Source organism: Schistocerca gregaria, unplaced genomic scaffold, assembly GCF_023897955.1.
Source record: "Schistocerca gregaria isolate iqSchGreg1 unplaced genomic scaffold, iqSchGreg1.2 ptg000560l, whole genome shotgun sequence".
NCBI classification, from domain to species: domain Eukaryota; kingdom Metazoa; phylum Arthropoda; class Insecta; order Orthoptera; family Acrididae; genus Schistocerca; species Schistocerca gregaria.
The window spans coordinates 180,056-198,029 of record NW_026061953.1 but is presented as its reverse complement, the minus strand read 5'-3'; the positions used below and the strand labels follow the sequence as shown (position 1 = coordinate 198,029).

The following is a 17,974-nucleotide window of genomic DNA, read 5'->3' as shown; positions in this document are numbered from 1 at the left end:
AAAAAAAAGTACTAAATAATATCTCTTTGTTCTCTTTACAAATGGTATTTATCTTATTACCGCCATGTACATTATGTGTCAAAAAAAGCCCTCATTCTGTCATTCTGTGACATGCCACCTCCAATATACCTATCTGATCATTCAGACAACTCATGCCATAATCTTCTAAAGATACCACATCGCTCTCTAACGCTTGTAAAACTTCTCCATTCTCTACTTTGCCATACGCTTCCTTCAAATGCTCAAAACGGTCCAATGCATTTTGCAAACATAAATGCAAGTCATATGCTCTCTTGGATTCTGGCCCAATACCCACCAAATTCTGCACGCCCTGATCGCTCCAAGGCTCCACATTGCATGTATACATATTCTCGAAATCGCCAATCAATTTTTGTAGTGTCTTAAAGAGACTGGCCAAACTTGTCTTCCTCTCTTCGATTTTGGTCTCTATGTCCATCTCGTCGTCTTGATCATGCATCTCTATATCCCTAGCTTCATTTATTCGCGCCTCTAGACTCTCCAGCTCGCGATGGACTGTATCTAATAATGCATTCAACGCAGACTCAGAAGGAACTTCTGCCAATCCTTTCTGCTTCGAATGACCCACGTATACATCCGCAGAAAACAAATTCAACTGTTTCGACGTCAAATTCCCATCTTCGAGCACGTGGCTCATCAGACGAGCTGCCCTGGATCTCCATTGCTCAATGTCAAATGCCTGCATTCGCACCTTACGGTTCAAATGACATAGCTCTACTAAACGATTCAGATGCTCCACTTTACGTAACTCAGGCACAGATCCCTTCATCAATTCATAGTCCGTAGAATTACATAGACCAAAAAAACAACTCACATTCAATAAATGGTCCGTATCTGACAAAACTAGCCGTTAATAACGTACTAAAAAGGGACATACTCATCTGTGCACAACCAGAGCTTCAAGAAGGAGGTATTTTTTCTCTACATTCTTTTCCTACTCAGGCCGTACCCGTTGTCTCACTTTTTTGAGATTTGAGTTGTTCGAAAACCACCGGGTCGAAGGATTGCAACAACCAAGCCATTGCCTCCCTCCATTCACATCCCATGATGCTCTCTTTCTCCAAAGAAAAAGGATATTGTATTAGCGCCAGTTGGTCAATCAGATGATCCATAACGTGGTATGGAAAGGTTTGAATTTGAGTTTTTTTTTTTTTTTTTTTTTTGAGAAGGAAAAACCAAAAGAGAACACATCGCGACGCTCCTTGGTACGGGAAAAGAATGGTTTGTCCTCGCACCAGAAATAATAATGTACATAGAAAAAATCATTTAAGTGCCAAGCAGGTGTATATGTTGTATGCGTGGTGCAAAGGTTTTAATGCCGTCTGGCGCTTTTTGGCTTGGCACCTTTGGGGAGGGTTCTCTTTGATTTCAGGTTGAGTTTTCTCAAACTTGGAGGTGCTTGAGGTGATTTAGATGGAAGAAGATAATCGGAGAGGGTTGACCCTTGGGTTTTGGCGGGCTGAAGAGCAGCTCTTTGTTTCTTAGACAGCCAGCGATTTGGATCAGGTGGTTTATCACGGTTTAGTCGTTTAGACGGTTTATTAGGTCGTCTTTTTTTCTTCTTTTTGGCAGAAGTAGTAGGGTGAGGAGAATTGGAAGAAGAGGAAGAAGACGGAAAAACGTCGACTAAATTTTCAAGAGCGTCTATATCTACTGAAGATAGAGAAGTTGACACAAATGATTCCAGAGAGGACGAATGAAGATGAGTCGCATAAGAGTTCACATAGATTGATGCTACAGTTAAACTAGCTTTGGCTTCTAAATCCAAAGGATTCAAATCGAGGATTTTTTGAAAGAGATTGAAGGCAAGAGTCCAATGATGATGCTTTAAAAGATATTTTCCATAATGCTTTACTAAGCGAATAAGTTGAGAATCGGACGAAGATATGATATCAGGATGTGATTCAAGAGCTGCCCAAACAAGCTGGTTGGCGTGCTCAACTTGTCCAGTTCTCTGATAAATATGTACCAAAGCAGCTATCATACCTAATTCGTGCTGTAAAGAAGAAATAGAAGAAAGATGAGAAGCACAAGTGTCTAATTTGTTCAAGTTCAAATAAATTTGTGCTTGGTACAATTCTACCAAATCTGTTAAACGCTTGTTCTTAAATCTTGCATCTTTCAACACTTCAATTGCCTTGTACACATTTTTATCATGGTGGTGAATGGCAGCTTTAATAATCGGAAGCCACTCAAATTCTGGATAAATCTTTTCGATTTCTTTCACCATCGAATGACATCGAGATGTCTGACCAAGTCTTAATGACATTATTGCAAGATTATACATCCACGTGGCTCTTTGTTCTTTAGACAGCCATTTATTTATCTCCCTGTTATTCCATAATTCACTTAGCTTCTCATACACCCATTTAGGATCGTCCTCTGATCTCCATATAGCCAAATTGTTTTCACTCACTAATTCCACTTCTCCTCCTATTTCGTTCTTGTTATCTCCCGCCCATTTCTCTAAATATCTGAATTGCTCCTCCACCCTCGCCCTCTCCAACTCATCCTCCCAAACCTCCCTCTCTCTCTCTCTCAAATCCTTCAATTTTTCTTTTGCCTTCTTCTCTTCTCCTAATGCTATCAGTGCACAAACCACATTATATCCCATCTCATATGTCTCCTCTCCTGCCCTCTTTTCCTCATTCCCCAACACTCTCTCTGGACAGCCCATACGAACTGCTATCGCATACCAGTTCGATACCCACTCACTCTCATTCACGCCCTCATTCACTTCCTCCCATAATTCTAATGCTTTCCTATCCTCTAAGACATAGTACTAATCATATACATACATGAGTCAATACACTACTGTCACTCATCTAAACTCGTACATATACACACATACCACTTGTGACTTTAACAACTTCATTCTATCCTCTTTTTCATCGAGCAATTCCAAGCACTCTTGGTAGCACCCTACCCCATATTTTGCATAGGCTTTTTCAAACCTGAATTCTTCTCCGTCTTTGTAGATTTCTATCGCTTCTACTGCCTCTTTAAATCTACCTAGATAAATCAAGGCATATATCTTGCTCTTGGCAGCTTTCTTTTCCTTCGCATTCTTTCCCAGGACTCCATTTTCATCAAGGGAAAGACGTTAGATATCCCCTTTCTCTTGAAGCCCTCTGCTTATCAGAGTTTCACTCAAATCAGCCAAAAAAATTTTTCTCATATCAAACATACTAACATCTGATACTTCTACCGCCTCTTTATAGTCTCGTCTGTCCAGGCTAGCCTGAAGCCTTTTGTAATCCTCCCATAAGTTTTGAGTTGGCATCTTCTCTCTTGCTCCTTCCGCTATACACAGAAAAAAAAGCAGGTAAGCAAGTAATTGTCCCAATAACCAATAATTAAATCTCCTAGCTTTTAATTTCACACATATCTCATCCGACCTTTCTCTTTTTACTTGAAACCAAAAAAAAATTTTACAGGTGCCTTCGTTTTAGATAAAATTATGTGTGCCTGAGATCTATCCTCCCACCAGCATGAAAAACCCCTGCTCATTTTCACTTAGGTCGTTCTAAACGCATAGAAAAACTTACTTTTCTCTACAAATATCTTCAGTACTTCTTGCAGACTCGTTCTCCACTAACTTTTGGTCCTCTTGCTCTTCCTTTACCCTAGGCTGTGAAAGCTCTTCTCGAATCTGCACTAACTTGTTAAAATAGCTAATTTGATCTCTTAAACGTATTCTTATTTTATACGCTCGAAAAAAATCGGAATAGGTCTCTTCAAGAGTCTCCCAAACTACAAAAAAACCTATTAGTTGTTCTGTTTTTGTGTGCTTCATAAATTTTTTATCATACCCAAGGAGACCAAATTTGGATCAAAATTATTCTGCAGCCTAACAATCGTTTCCTCCTTGTCCAAATAAATTTGTATGCATTTCTCAATCTCTCTCTGAATCTGAAATATCCATCATATGCGTCAACCGCTGAAAACCCAAGAATGCAAAAAAAAAAAAAAACGCACAAATTCTAAGTTTTGACATCTCTCTTTTTCCATAACCGCCTTGCGTTCTGATTTTTAACAAACAGCGTCTCTGGGAATCTAACTAAACAAAAAGCGCAAATAGTATTGGGAATATAAAAAAGTTCTCAACGAAAACTGGAAAAAAAAGTCAATTCTAAACAATTCCCAAAAAACAGCAAATTTCGTTCGAGTAATGTATCTCTTTTCGGTAGTGTATTGTTTCTAAAAAATAGTGAGCATTAGCTCAGGTTTAAGCCCGCAGAGCTATAATCTGAAACTCCTTTTCGACTGAAAGTTTTAAAATACCTCTATTAAGGGGACAAATTAAAAAACGAGTATGCTATTTCAATCAAGCATAGTACATATACATACAGAGTGGGCTATTCTGTGAAAAAATGTGTTGTATGGACATTGATAAAATTTGCCTTCGATCAAAAGATAATTTTGATCTCAAACAAACACTAACTCAATAAAAATTTATAATAAATATTATTTTATAACCGTTGGTTCCGTGGTGTAGTTGGTTATCACAACTGCTTAACACGCAGTAGGTCGGCGTTTCGATCACGCCCGGAATCATTATTTTTTTTAAATTTTTTTTGAAGTTCCCATTTTCTATAATTAAAATCAGGACATGCTTCAATACTTTTTTTTGGACACCACCATTCTAGTATTTGACACATAATATATACTGTAGCAGCTACTACGACGAATAGCTTACCGGCCCATTCACCACAATTATGAAATCGACACAATCGCTCAATTAATGGGTATGGCTCTTCATTCATCAATCTGTCGTATACAATCTCTGTACGCTTGGCTATATCTATCCATGAATACATCTCCTTGACCAAGTTGTGAGCCTTCCAGGGGTCAAAATCACCCACTTCCTCAATAGCCTCCGACAACTTTGCAACAATATCTAGAAAATTGAACAATACATGAGCCCAATGACATCGAAATATGTGGATGCTAAACAAGTTTGATTTATGGTTTTTATGAGCATCGCGTACCTTCTGTACAAGGTTCAGCAAGTTTGATCAGCTCTGGAGGTAGTACCTCTTTTACGCCGCCAACCTTTGTAGATACACATAACAAGCCACTTTGTATATAAAATTTACGACTAAAGTTAGTTTTAAAGACATTGCAACAGTTTCATCAAAAATACAAGCCGACCCTCCATACCAGCTCACTGCTTCAACGATAGCAATACAAAACGCCTCTGTTAGAGAGCAATTTAAGAAAATGTGCCCAGATATCAGCACTTCTCTTAAATTTTTATGTGTCACTGCTCCCAACATCGTTATGCGTTCTTGAAGACAGTTTTTTTCTATCATTCTTTCTAAATTGATGGCCATTGGACCGGTTCCACCGATCACAAATTGGACATGAGGAAATTGTCTACAAATTTCTGGAATAACTGTCACCATCAAATCAACGCCCTTTCTGTATACCAATCGACTCAAAATGATGACTGTGACTATATATATTCGATGAATGGCAAATCGTCAGTTAGAGAGAGTTTGATCAAAATAAAAAAAATTTATCGTAACTTTTTGTAGGGTCCCTTTTGCTTGGATCAGGAGTCAGGGATATATAGTCGACCGCATTTGGAATCACGGATACATCTAAAGGGTCCAGGTTTGCTCTTATGACTGTATTCTCTTTGCTGTTGAAAACACAAAGATTAGCAAAGTTCTCTCTACATACATTAAAGGACACTTGTCCCCAAAGAAAGGAAGCTCATGAACAACAGATTTTTACAACGTTTTGAATCAAGCATTTTTTGAGAAAGATTCGTTGGAGTATGGCATACCTGGTATGTGAAACGCAAATTACATGTCCGACATCTGACAGAGTAAATCTGATAATTTTGTTGGTATGTATGCTGGAGATGTCTGCAAATCCGAACAGAGAATGATCTGTAAAGCAAGTTTTATATCCCATAGTACGAGCAAATAGCAGTGCTTCTAGGGCCATGGTAGAGAAGGCTTGATGAGAATGAACAATCTCTATTCTTTCACGAATCAGAATTTTTCGAAAAATTGGAAGATACGTCGAGAATCCGAACGTTGGCATAGCTGCTTGATTATACATTTGTCCATAAACAAGATAGTAGACTTTTAGACCACTTGTCAAATATCGGACACCTTTTCTGTTGCCATAGCTATGAGTGATCAGAATAACCTTTATGGGAACGATATTAGTGGTGTCTTTTGTTGTACCAATATCTTTTTTGTGAATTTTTGTCGTACCTTGTTTCCTCTTTTTATTAGACACGTGGATAGCTGGTATAGATGGATTTCTACGCCTCCTGTGTTAGGGTAGAAAAAATCGCAGACCATGGCAATTCTTTTTGGTCTGGACGAAGGAGGGCCGCAATGCTTCGAATAGCCACTATGATGTTGAGATGCATTGGCCATTGATTTTGACTGGGTAGAAATGTGTAAATTGGTTGGATGCGGTGGTTTTGTAAGGGTTCCGAAGATACAATCAAGATAGAGTAGATTGATAGTAAGTGTTGTCTGGTTGAAGCATTTAATTTAAAAAGGGTACAAATTTTTTTTGTTTACAATGCAACTATATGACAATAATTTTAAAAATGGATTAACTTAGCGTGACTCGTGGTGTTGGTGAAGGGGATTGCATGCTATCGTTGATGTTAAATTGGGTATGGATCTGAGAGAAGATATTTAAACCAGGGCGCTTGCTTTTGATGATTATAAATTTTAGTTTAATGATTTTTTTTCATTTAGAAGTGTGTGGATAACTGTTGATGTCGTGGAGAGGAGGAGTTGATCGGTTGTTCATTCGATCGAGATTTAGAAATCGAGAGTGCGTGAATTATGCAGGGCTTTTCCTCGTAGGTGGTTCTGTTATGTGTCCGCCAGGGGTATTCCGATTAGCGAGATCAAATGGCTTTACCGAATCGTCTGCATTCAAGAAGTTGCATTCAATGAGTCATAGATGGGAGAGCGCGGCATCGGTATGGAAATACTGGGAGAAAGGTAGATTTGACCGATGTGTGACCCGAAAAGCATTTTGGGAGAACAGAGGATTTGACCTGTTTTTAGAAAAAGCCAGAGACGCAAGCAAGATAGAATGGAAAAAGATGGAAAGGATTTTTGATACAAGAAACAATACCGTTGAGCTGAAATTATTTTGTAGCGTTCAAAATAACAATTCGAAAACTAGAGAAAACGCTGAGATAGAAGTTGATCGAGAAAAAGAAAACTCAGATAGCCGTTCAGTTGGAGATGACAGTCCTTCTGGTCAACAAGAGCGAGCACTGGTTGCGTTACCACCTAAACAAGTAAAGAAATTGAATCGAGGATGGATGTTATTTCGTTTTTTATACTTAACAATGACTTATTTAGCCAATGCTACAGCTATTTACTATTTATACTCGCAGGTTTTTCCAGAAGATAGACTGACTGGATTTCTGGCATATGGGACGGAATTTATGAGAAGCATTCCTTTGTTTGACTTGGCTCAGATGAGTCGTGTTTGGGTTGCATTACCAATTGGTTGTCTTTTGTTAAACATGTTATCAATCAAACGTCTTGTTCCTCGAAAAATTTTGATACTGGTCAACATATCTTATTTGATTCTTCATTTTTACCGCAACTACGAAATCCTATTTCATATGGGCCATTTCACCTGGCCCCTCTTGATTTTGATGTCTCTGAGGCTTACTTCTTGGTTCGTGTTCATCGAGCTCGGATTGAACGCGCCTGAACTCTACAAGTTGTACCCCATACATCAATACGATGGGGATCATCTGAGGGCAAGGACGGTCAAGCTTTTGGACGGATATAGTGAGAACCCAAGCAGCATTCCAGAGCACGGGTGGTTGATGGTGAAAGTTGTTCTATTTGCGAGAGCAGTGTGGTCGTATGGTGTGATTGGTGTAGAGAAGGCAGAAAGAGCGAAGGAAAAGATTAAGGAAATGGCGGGCTGGAAGGAAGAAGGCGAGGAGAAACAAAGAACACCTGAACAAAGTGATTAGAAATAATGCTGCCATGCAATCTTATCCGCGCCTGTCATAAGTTGATAAAAAAAGGAAAAAAATTTTTTTGAGAGGCAGAATTATTTGACGGGATGGCAGCGTTAGAGAGGATGATGGTCAGGGGCATTCGGGCATATGACCCTAGTTCTGTAGAGCAAATAGAGTTCTGCAAGCCCTTGACGTTAATAAAGGGTCCAAATGGCGCTGGAAAGACGACATTGATAGAATGCATGAAATGGGCTTGTACTGACTCAGTACCGCCCGGGTCGGGGAAGGTACAGAAGAGAAGGGCAATGGGGAAAACAAAAATTCCTGACAAAATGTTTGGTATTTGGTTGTAGGGTCAGTATTTTGTGCATGACTTAAAGATGTTGGGTGGCGGGGAAGTGGTGGCGGAGGTGGTTCTAGATTTTCGAGGTGGTGGTGATGTGTTGAGGGTGGCGAGAAAGGCGAAGTTGCAATATGGGAAAGATGGGAAATATAGGTTCAGCAGGTTGTCGGCAAGCTTGACAGAGTGGAGGGAGAAAGGTGGAGAGGAGAAGGTGTCATGTACAGAATCAGATCGAGTAAATGCGTTGATAGAGTCCAGATTGGGGGTCAATCAAATGATACTGGAAGAGGTTTTTTTTTGTCATCAGAGTCAATCTACATGGCCGTTGGATGATCCATCTACGTTGAAGTCTCATCTAGACAAGGTGTTTGAGACGACGGCATACACATATGTATTAAGGCAGTTGAAAGAGTTAAGGAAGGATTATAAGAGAGAACTGATGGATGAAAAGGAGAGTTTTGCGGAGATTGACAAGGGTTTAGGGAGATATGAAGACGCGATGCGGCACGTAGAGCTAGCTGAGAAGAGGGTGGCTGAGTTAGAGAAGGACGACAAGGAAGCAGAGGAAGAGATAGAAAGGCATCAAATAGAGATCGCAGCATTGGATGCAGAACTGTGCAAGGCAAACAGGGACAGAGATACGTTGAACGCGCTACAGGCGCAGATGAAGGAGAAGGAGGGGGAGCTGAGGCAGCGCAGAGCGGATGCGAATGTGATGGGAGACCGCCTGGACGAAGAAGAATGTCGTTTGAAGCACTTGATGAGTCATTTAAAGGAGGAAGTGGAGAAAGGGAAACAAGCGACGAGGGAAGGCGAATCGAAGATAGAATCGTTGCGTAATGAACTAGAAAAGTTTCAAGATCGTTTGGCGAGGCGCGAATGTTTCGAGAATCAGATTTTGGCAGAAAGGAAGAGGCGAGATAGTTTGGTGCTTGAGATGGCATCGAAGTGCCAATTATCGCTGGCAGACAGAGAAGAGGATACATGCAAGATATTGTCTGCTGCCAGATCAGTGAAGTCTGGGTACGAGGGGGCCATTCTCGAGGAAGAGGAGTGCCATAAATCGGAAGTGGTTAAATTGGATTCAGAACTTATGGAGAAGGAGAAAGAATGCCATGAGGCGGATGTGGAACAGCGTCTGCGGAATTCCGAGGTTTCGAGATTATCTGAGCATATTTCTGACTTGGAGCGTCAGTTGAGATGCATGTTATCCTCGCTCGCTATCAATGAGTGCAAGATAGGTTCGTGGATGGAGGCCGTGAACATACATTGGAATTTTGACATCGAGCCGAAATGGTCGAGCTTGAAGTCCGAATTGGACGAGTTGAATGCACAAATTGAAAAGAAAGATTGGAAGACCGATATTGAGTTATGCACGCTTCAAACATCTTCATGGTCGCTTCAAAGAAGCTGCTTGAGTACTCGCCTGCGCCATTTGGACGATTGGAAAGCGCAGCTGGATCGTGTCTATGGTCAAATGAAGGATTTATGGGGGATTGAAAAGAATTTTCATCTTTATTGGTCAAATTTTGATTGGACTAAAAATTGGATATGGCAAACATTGCACGAATATTTAAGAGGTAAGTTGGATATAGATGAGCATTTTTCGACATTTCTGCAGGACGACACATCCATTTTGTCGAACTGGTCAAGGAAACAGCTTTTGATGGCGGCGATTTGCTCTTCGATCTGGTTTAAGGCAGAATCTGCACCTCTTCTCGCAGATCGATGTCTTGAGTTGGAGTGCTTATTCGGCTCATTGGCTTCTTCGCAGACGTTCGAGGCGCATTTTGAGGTGCTGAAGCGCGTGTTTGGTATCCTCAATATCCAGAAATGGCCCGGATACACATCCTTCTATGACGTAGTGGGAATTTATGATGCAGAAGGTCTATCTGGAAATGGGGGTCTTCCATTTTCTTGTGCTAGGTTTTTTTCGTCGTCTGGCTACGATTGCTTACGCAGGTTTCTATCGGATAGCTTGAGCGAGCTGCGCACGTCGGCCGAGTCTCAGTCGACGAATCTGAGAGCACTGAAAAAAGAGTTGAGCGATTGTGAGTGTCGCCTGGAATCTGAGAGAGGTGCGCTCGAGTGCTACAGAAAGCGCGTTGAGGAGCTCGGGGCCTCTATGCAAGGCGCAGACGAAACGGAGCTGAACGAGAAGCTGGAAAGGTTGAACGCCTTGGAGAAGGAATACGAACAATCTGTACTTGTTTTAGAGCATTCGATTGGCCTGTATGGCATGCTGAGGTCTCGTGCGCATCAGAACACCTCTTGTCCTTTATGTTCGACTAGTTTGTCTTCTGAGGAATCGAGACAGGCTTTAGAGAAGAGCGTGTCGGAACTGGTCGATCAGGCACCGGAAGAGCTGGCACTGACTCGAGAGAAGCTGGAGCGTGTGCACTCTGACCTTTCGGAGCTGCGTGTGCAGCTTGTCTTATGCAACGAGCGAATGGATCTGTTGGAGAAGATAAAATCGACCGAAGCGGCGGAGTCGGCGTTGAGGGTGGTGATTTGGCGTCGACAACAAGAAATAGCCTCAATCAACTGCGCGAACGAGTTGTTGAAACAAAGAAAGGATTGTCTGCAAGACCTCCTTGATCGACTTAGGCGTGGTCACGAACTGGCCCAGAGAATCAACGAAAAAGAGGATGAGCTGAAAAAAAGCTTCGACGGACTGACTTCATGGGAGCTCAGGTATTCGAATTTATGGTCGGTTGTATGCAGAGAAGAGCAGGAATGGAAGAAGGAGTGGAATCTCGGTCCTGATGACCGCAGATTGGATCCCGAAGGAGTCAAACAAATAACGCATAATCTGAACACGGCCATAAGTGAAATGGGCGATTTAGACGACAATCTAGCGAGACCAGATTCCAAAGTCGTTTCTAACGACCGTGAATTCAAAGTGAAGTTACAATATGGTGATGACATCAATCCTGATGACGACTATGAATTTTGTTTCAAAAAAAAAAAACTGGATTCCCAACTACCGCCTATTCTGTTATCCACCAGCAGTCTATATTGGTCCAATTTATTTGTCAATTGTTTCCGTGAGCGATTCGAAACGCTTCATTCCTTTTCCGAGCGCTGTCTGTCTTCTTGTAATTCTCGGATCGAGCGCCTTCGCGCTATGTCCTATCAGCATCTATCTCGTCGCCAGGAATTAGAAAATTCGCTATGCCCCTTAGAAAAGATCAGAACCAAGATAGAAGCTTTTCGAAAGAGCCATGATACCTTGCTTCAGCTGCGAGAAGAGCTCGGCAAAGCACAAGCGGTTGCCGCTCAGTGTCAACAAATCTATTGCGATCTCTCGCTCAAGCTCGAAGAAATTCGCGCACGTCGCCAGCAGGCTCTAAGCCAACGTGTTGAGAGCATCTCGCGTTTGAAAAAAGAGCTTTGGCAATTATCAGAGTGCCTGTTGCTAGTTGAAGAAGCCGAAGACAAGCTTTCTTCCACCGCCTCCAAAATTCAACAGGAAGCTATGGACCTTCCTGAAATAAGGTCTTCTTGTACGCGCATCAAAGCCGAAATCGATGCTCGACTTTCTGAACGCACGCAACAAGATAATTCTCTCAATCGCCTCGGCTCTGAGCTGGAATCTGCCAGTCGTCTATACGACAACGTCTGCGCTATCTTGTCTCTTGAAAAGAAAATCAGTTCGATGATAGACGCAGCTCGGAGCCTTCTTGGTGCAAGCGCCGATTCTGACGTGCTCGACATTGAGAAATGCATCGTGGACAAAATTTGCTCCCTTAAATCGCAAATCTCCACCTGTTCTTGCCATGTGTCAGAATGCCAGAAACGGCTTTCTGCCAACGAGGGCGAGAAAAAAGTGCTCGGGGAGCAAAAAAAGTGCTCTCAGGCCATTATGGACGAGGTCAGCCAAAAGCTCGCTGCTTCTGGAGAAGGCGTACGTCAGAAAGGATGTTTCTATAAAGACTTATACACACACGTATCTGACAAGGTTGTTTTAGTTGCCTTCAAACGAATTGAAGCCGTTTGACATTTTCAGAGAACACAAAAAGTCCAAGTCGCGTTTATTGCTGATTACGTGTTTGATTCAAGACTTAGAAGAGTATGCGAGAATTTTGGACAAGGCGTTGGCTAAGTTTCATTCGATGAAGATAGCGGAAATCAACAGGAGGGTGAAAGAGCTGTGGAGGGCGACATATCAGGAAGCAGACATTGACTTTGTACAGTTGAAGGCAGAGGAGTTGAAAAGGAATCAGGAGTCAGAAAAGTTTTCCATGAGGCCGGAATACGAGTACAAGTTAGTAATGCACTGTCAGGGAGTAGAAGTGCCGATGAAGGGAAGATGCAGCGCAGGTCAGAAAATGCTGGCGAGTTTAGTATTTCGATTATCGTTGGCAGATTGTTTTCACACTAGATGTCAATTTTTTGTACTAGACGAACCTACAACAAACTTAGATGAAAAGAATAGACAATCTTTGGCAGAGACGTTAGCCAGATTAGCAAGAGAGCGTAGCAAAGTAGGAAACTTTCAGTTGATAGTGATTACACACGATCCGGTCTTCTTTAGCCAGCTGTCTAGAGAGCACATTTCCGATTATTATTGGGAAGTTCATAAGAACAAAGGCCAATATTCAACGGTGACTAAGAAGCCGATCGACGAGCTCTGAGCGGATATGAGATATTATCTTGCTTTCAAAGAGGTTGTGTGCTGCGTCTAGCGCCCAGTATGCACACGGGATGTGGCGTAGAGTGTGTATGAATGCGGGGTTCGGGGTGAGCGAGCAGCGCGAAAAGCAAGTAACCGGGGAGAAAGAAGAAATTGCCGTGGCGAAAAGGAAAGGGGGTAAGAAAGGCAGGATGTACCACATAAAAATTTCAGAAGTTTAATTTTTCTCACAAAGTGTACAAAGAGGGCTCTCGGGGTACCTACTGGTATGACAGACAAGAGCACGGATGGCAGGTGTGTATTTTTTTTTGCATTGGGTTGGTGGTGAAGGGGGATTGGAAGGAGGAAGGAGGGGCTAACAGGTGCTTATCAAGAGGAGTAGGGGGAGAAGGAGACGTTTTGGTATTTGAGTGTGACGAGGAGGAAAAGGCGTGGATTCCTTGGAGGAAGAGTGGGAGTGAGGTGTGTAGAGTAGGTGTATCGCGAAGCAAAGAGACATGGATCGAGCTGAGAAGAAAAAACGAGAAAGTACGTATTTAAGAAAGGCGGTGTGTAGCTGTGTACGACGAATGAAAGTGCGTGCGCGTACAAAAGTAGAGCGGGCTGAGCGGTTGAAAATGCGTGCGATACAGGAGGTGCTGGAGAGAGCGACAGTGGGGAATTATGTGAAGGCGAATGATAGTGAGAACTATTATTTGTGGTTGGCTGAGGACAAACGGTGGTTGGGGTTGATGTTTTTGGATAAGACGGTGGGAAGGTTATTTTATTACCAGACGAGCAAGTATCTTCGAGGAGAGGAGGACCAGGAAGAAAGAAAGACGGGGGATGCTGGAAGGGAGAAGTGGTATTGGATGTCTTTTTTAGGTTCTCTGCCGTATCCTACAAATGTAGACAAGAACGCGGAGGAGTTGTTGAACGAGGCGAAAGATGGCGTTTATGTGTCTTCGAGTGAGGTGCAGGGGGACACACCCGGTGTGAAGACGAAGAGAAAAAATGTTATTGACGAGTTATTGAAGACAGAAGCCGATTATGTGATGGCGTTGAATTTGATGAGAGAAATGTATATTATTCCTTTGAAATATGCGCCGAGGTTTGGAGTGAACATATTAAAGCCGGGAGAGTTCGAGTCTGTGACGTACGGATTCGAACAGATTTACAAGTTGAATACTGAGCTTCTTAAAGAGCTGGAGCATGTCCGAGCAGATGGCTTGTTATACCTCCACGTTGGAAAAATAATGTGTTTATTTGCTTATAGCATGAAGTTGTACATCGGTACGGAAAGGGGAGGTTGTTTTAGCTAGGGGGGTTCGTGAATATTTTGTGTCGAAATTTGACAGTTTCGGTTGCATGAGACACTAATTGAAGTTTTTTTTGTTGCCAGACTATGTGAACAACTACAATAATGCGATTCGCATTTTTAGAGAGTATGAACAAACTAACTCAACCTTCAAGACGTATTTGCGATTGTGCGTAGAGGACCCGGTTTCTAGCCGTCGAAGCCTGTGGGATTTCTGGATTATGCCTGTTCAGCGCATCCCCAGGTATTGTCTCCTGTTAAGTCAGTTGCTACGGGATACGCCGGCAAGCCATTGCGACTATAAAAATCTTGAGAGTGCACTGAAAATGTTCAAGGAAATGGCAGAATATATCAACTCGAAGAAAAAAGATTTCGACAATCTGACTAAAGTGTCTCTCATTCAGGAAAGATTCGATCCGAAAGCTAAACAAAAACTTCTGAAGGATCGACGTACGTTCATCCAAGAAGGCAAACTCTTCCTGAAGTCGACTATTTATCCCTCGAGCGATGCGTCATCTTCAAGTGCCAATAACCGAAACAGCGCTGAGTCCAATTCAGAGACTCATTCCGAATATCAGCTTCCTTCTGCCGCCGTCACCGCCTTAACACCTCCTTTGACAGGAAAGAAAAAGCTAAAAAAAGATAAGCATCCTTCCAACAGCGTGGCGGCGCTCCTAGACTCTTCATCAGGTTCTTCACATGGAGAAGAAAATGCTCTGGAAGTTGAATGTTTTCTCTTCAATGATTTATTTTTGTGGGCCTCAAAAACCAAACATGACTACTTGGTCGAACTTGGGCGATACTCCGTCCACCAAATTCTTGATGTTCAGCTTTTGGCGCCTTCCAAAGCGTCTTCTATTTACGAATTCTCCATCAGCACCAACAATCAAGAGACCCACTTCTATTCTCATGATGAAGACACAGCTCAGAAGTGGGTACAATCTATCCACATCGCCTGTCGTAACTCTGTCCTAGCCAAAGAGGCAGAAATTGCCAGAATGAAGCGGGTCAGCTCTAAAGCTTGAAAAGCCTCTTGTGACTCTCTCTCTCTCTCCCTCTCTCTCTCTCTCTTTTTTTTTTTCTCCTGTACTATACACATTTCCGTAAAACGGTTATATGTTCTGCTGAAGTAAAATACATTCCCATCTGCCTTCAGCCAGGAGCAGGCCGCGCCGGGCTGGTTTTGTGAAATGCGCGCGGGGCAGGTTGCGAAGCCGGGGAGGGCAGAGGGGGCCAATTTCCAATTCAACGGGAGACAAGGGCCGCCAACTTACCATATCGCTCTCTATGTCAAGAGAGGGAGGGCATTAGACAAGGTTTTTCTATTCTTGATCTCAGGGACTTTGAGCATTGTAACACGGGGGGGTGGAAGAAGGGATTGACAGGTCTGAACGAATGTCCATAGAAGATAGGTGGCTGACGCGCGGGTAGAGTGAACAACTCCGACAAAGAGGAAAAAAAATGTACTGATACGTTTGGGAAAAAAGCGGAATCGAGAAATTCTAAGTATAGGGAGAGGGCTCCAGAAACTCGTGCCTCCATTGTTGGAGAGAGGGACCGAATAAGAAGATGAGTGGAAAACCTACGATGGGGGCTGTGCCGGCTGTGGTTTGATGGAAGTTGTCAAAGTGAAAAAACAAACTTTTTTGATAAACAAAGGGGTAAAGCTCAAAGCAAGCAGCCTGAACCCAAGAGGTGTAAGGTAGACGAGGTTGATTTTTATACCATAATTTTTCTCAAATTGGTTTATTCTATATACGCATAAACGTTGCAGGGTCTAACCCTGAATAAGGGGCTACAACTTCTTGGCCGAGGTGAACTGATGTTTCCACACAGAACCTTTTCTTCTGTGACCCTTTTTCCTCAATTTTTCTCGAATCGCAATCTCTCTCTACCTGCCACGTTCCAACGTGATAGATTTTCGGGCGTGCCCCTATTCTCATCATCTAGCGAAAGGCACCATAGCTTCGAGTTGTTCGAAGTACTTCTCTCGCTGCCGCTTCCAACTGTTGTCGATGACTTTGCCGCCGACGTTCAAGACGTATCCACCCTCCAAGAGAGGGTCGATTCGGGTCGAGATTTTTAGATTTACGTCATCCTTAAACATGTTGGCGATAATATTCTTGTACATTTTTTTCTCGTGCTCATTGAGTTCATATGGAGTAGTTATCTCGGCCTCAACTATATTCTGCTGTATCTTCTCGAACGACTTGTATATACCCAGTACTCGGCCGCTCTTAATGTCGTTCAAGCAGTTCTCAGAAATTAAAAGCACTGTACATCAAAGAGGTGAGAATATATACGTTTCACACAGCATATGTGTCACTCTCAACGCATCTCACAGACAAAAAATCGATGCACATGCATTTCGTACACTCTTTTTGTAAGGTACACACACAATATCACAGACACATTATAAATACGATGTCTCGTTGCGGCAGCCCTCTTACCTTCCACGAACATCACACGTACTGATCATAGACTTGCCAATTGGCAACGTCTGAATGTTTTGAATAGAGTCTTTCACCACTTTAGCAGCTTGGTCGAACTCCGACCTGTTCTCGTCATTCCTACCATTCTTTAGCACCTTATACGCCTCAACCAGCTTTTCATCGGTCTGAAGCGCATGCTGGTAAAAGATGATGGCGGTTCGCACTTCATCTACTTGCTGCATCACCACCCCCCAAGTAAATGCAATAAAAACATTTCGATCCAGTGTGTTTTCGGGCGGGATCTCTATACCCTAAGACGAGCGCAATCGTTCGCCACGCAAGACAAATCCTGTCAGTCGCATTGTCTCTCTTATTCAAATCGCCTCAAGTAGTATTGCGGCATTTGTGCGCTGAAAATCAGCCTTTACGGACGAAAATCACATTACACCAGTATATATCCTTTTTCGTGGACGCGTACTTTCAAGGGATTCAGGAGGCATTCTGTCAGCAGCTCTGCAGCGCATCTCTGCTCGTAGAGTTTCAAGACAAATCTGGTATAAAACTTTTTTTTTTCATCGTTGTTGATGATTGCGACTAAATTATGCAGTCTTTTTTCTTCTTCCTCGCTGAGCTTTAAGTGATCAAAAATCTAGACAATCAGTAGTCACCCGTCACCCATTCGAAGTCAGAAACTGGTCAAAGCTGGAGAAAAAAAAAGTACGTTGCACTTCTCGGACGCGACGACATACACCCTTCGTCGCGCAATATCGCCTATAGGAATGGCGTTTCAGTGATTTGTCTGCATTTTTAATGACTGCACGCGGCCAGAGAATCGCTCGTCCAATGGGCCTGAGTAACATGATTGAATTCGAGGCTCTATTAAGACTGTGTGAAACAGACAAAAAATTATATTTTTTTTTTGTGAGTTGGCAATACCTGCATACACTTTCTGTTGCGAGCAGCTGGGACGTGTCCATCTACCCAGGCGCGTGAAATGAAAGGCCCATAAGCAAACTACGTGCGCGTGACCGTAGTAGTGGTATACGGGTAAGTGAATTTCTCGCAGGAGATTCGAAGCAAAGCATGCGCCACATTTTGCGCAGCGAACGAAAGAAAGCTGAACTGCAACTGCGTTGAATGAGAAGACGACAAAACGTAGCAGTCAGTGAGCTCCGCTGAGACGCCTGCTTTTGTTGCAGTGTGTCAAAGGGAAAAGAAAAAGCAAACCAAGAGCCAGTGCACACAAAGGGGG

General features: G+C 42.7%; 5 protein-coding genes and 1 non-coding gene across 9 annotated transcripts; 2 read left to right on the top strand and 4 right to left on the bottom strand.

Moving 5' to 3' along the window:
* Nucleotides 1–25: 25 nt before the first annotated feature.
* LOC126314413 (uncharacterized) lies at nucleotides 26–1,151 on the bottom strand. The gene is made up of 2 exons (XM_049992386.1): nucleotides 989–1,151; nucleotides 26–873 (listed from the first exon to the last, which is right to left on the bottom strand). Exons 1-2 carry the CDS (start codon nucleotides 1,149–1,151, stop codon nucleotides 92–94), a joined length of 945 nt encoding a protein of 314 aa, XP_049848343.1. The 3' UTR covers nucleotides 26–91.
* LOC126314412 (signal recognition particle subunit SRP72-like) lies at nucleotides 26–4,080 on the bottom strand. 4 transcript variants are annotated; one of them, XR_007555845.1, is made up of 6 exons: nucleotides 4,018–4,080; nucleotides 3,852–3,951; nucleotides 3,229–3,792; nucleotides 2,891–3,117; nucleotides 902–2,821; nucleotides 26–802 (listed from the first exon to the last, which is right to left on the bottom strand). XR_007555845.1 is itself a non-coding variant. In XM_049992385.1 (6 exons), the coding sequence occupies exons 4-6, from the start codon at nucleotides 3,320–3,322 to the stop codon at nucleotides 1,352–1,354; spliced, it is 1,791 nt and encodes a 596-aa protein (XP_049848342.1). In that variant the 5' UTR covers nucleotides 3,323–3,342; nucleotides 3,588–3,792; nucleotides 3,852–3,951; nucleotides 4,018–4,080; the 3' UTR covers nucleotides 1,236–1,351. The 4 variants fall into 4 exon arrangements, 3 of the variants coding, with proteins under 3 accessions (XP_049848340.1, XP_049848342.1, XP_049848341.1); XM_049992385.1 differs by lacking the exon at nucleotides 26–802 and having other exon boundaries at nucleotides 1,236–2,821; nucleotides 3,229–3,342; nucleotides 3,588–3,792; XM_049992384.1 differs by lacking the exon at nucleotides 26–802 and having other exon boundaries at nucleotides 1,294–2,821; nucleotides 3,229–3,342; nucleotides 3,438–3,792.
* Nucleotides 4,081–4,522: 442 nt separating this feature from the next.
* Nucleotides 4,523–4,596, top strand: Trnav-aac (transfer RNA valine (anticodon AAC)). Its single transcript has one exon. It is a non-coding gene; the product is annotated as a tRNA-Val (tRNA).
* LOC126314407 (uncharacterized) lies at nucleotides 4,545–6,775 on the bottom strand. The gene is made up of 6 exons (XM_049992380.1): nucleotides 6,273–6,775; nucleotides 5,834–6,204; nucleotides 5,571–5,686; nucleotides 5,203–5,497; nucleotides 5,031–5,119; nucleotides 4,545–4,939 (listed from the first exon to the last, which is right to left on the bottom strand). Exons 1-6 carry the CDS (start codon nucleotides 6,438–6,440, stop codon nucleotides 4,545–4,547), a joined length of 1,434 nt encoding a protein of 477 aa, XP_049848337.1. The 5' UTR covers nucleotides 6,441–6,775.
* LOC126314418 (DNA repair protein RAD50-like) lies at nucleotides 6,769–15,995 on the top strand. Its single transcript, XM_049992390.1, has 6 exons — nucleotides 6,769–8,301; nucleotides 8,368–12,264; nucleotides 12,329–13,287; nucleotides 13,368–13,521; nucleotides 13,626–14,265; nucleotides 14,375–15,995. The coding sequence occupies exons 1-3, from the start codon at nucleotides 8,119–8,121 to the stop codon at nucleotides 12,992–12,994; spliced, it is 4,746 nt and encodes a 1,581-aa protein (XP_049848347.1). The 5' UTR covers nucleotides 6,769–8,118; the 3' UTR covers nucleotides 12,995–13,287; nucleotides 13,368–13,521; nucleotides 13,626–14,265; nucleotides 14,375–15,995.
* On the bottom strand, nucleotides 15,989–17,607 carry LOC126314419 (uncharacterized). The gene is made up of 4 exons (XM_049992391.1): nucleotides 17,472–17,607; nucleotides 17,201–17,371; nucleotides 16,763–17,033; nucleotides 15,989–16,564 (listed from the first exon to the last, which is right to left on the bottom strand). The coding sequence occupies exons 1-4, from the start codon at nucleotides 17,580–17,582 to the stop codon at nucleotides 16,233–16,235; spliced, it is 885 nt and encodes a 294-aa protein (XP_049848348.1). The 5' UTR covers nucleotides 17,583–17,607; the 3' UTR covers nucleotides 15,989–16,232.
* Between the last annotated feature and the right edge of the window lie 367 nt (nucleotides 17,608–17,974).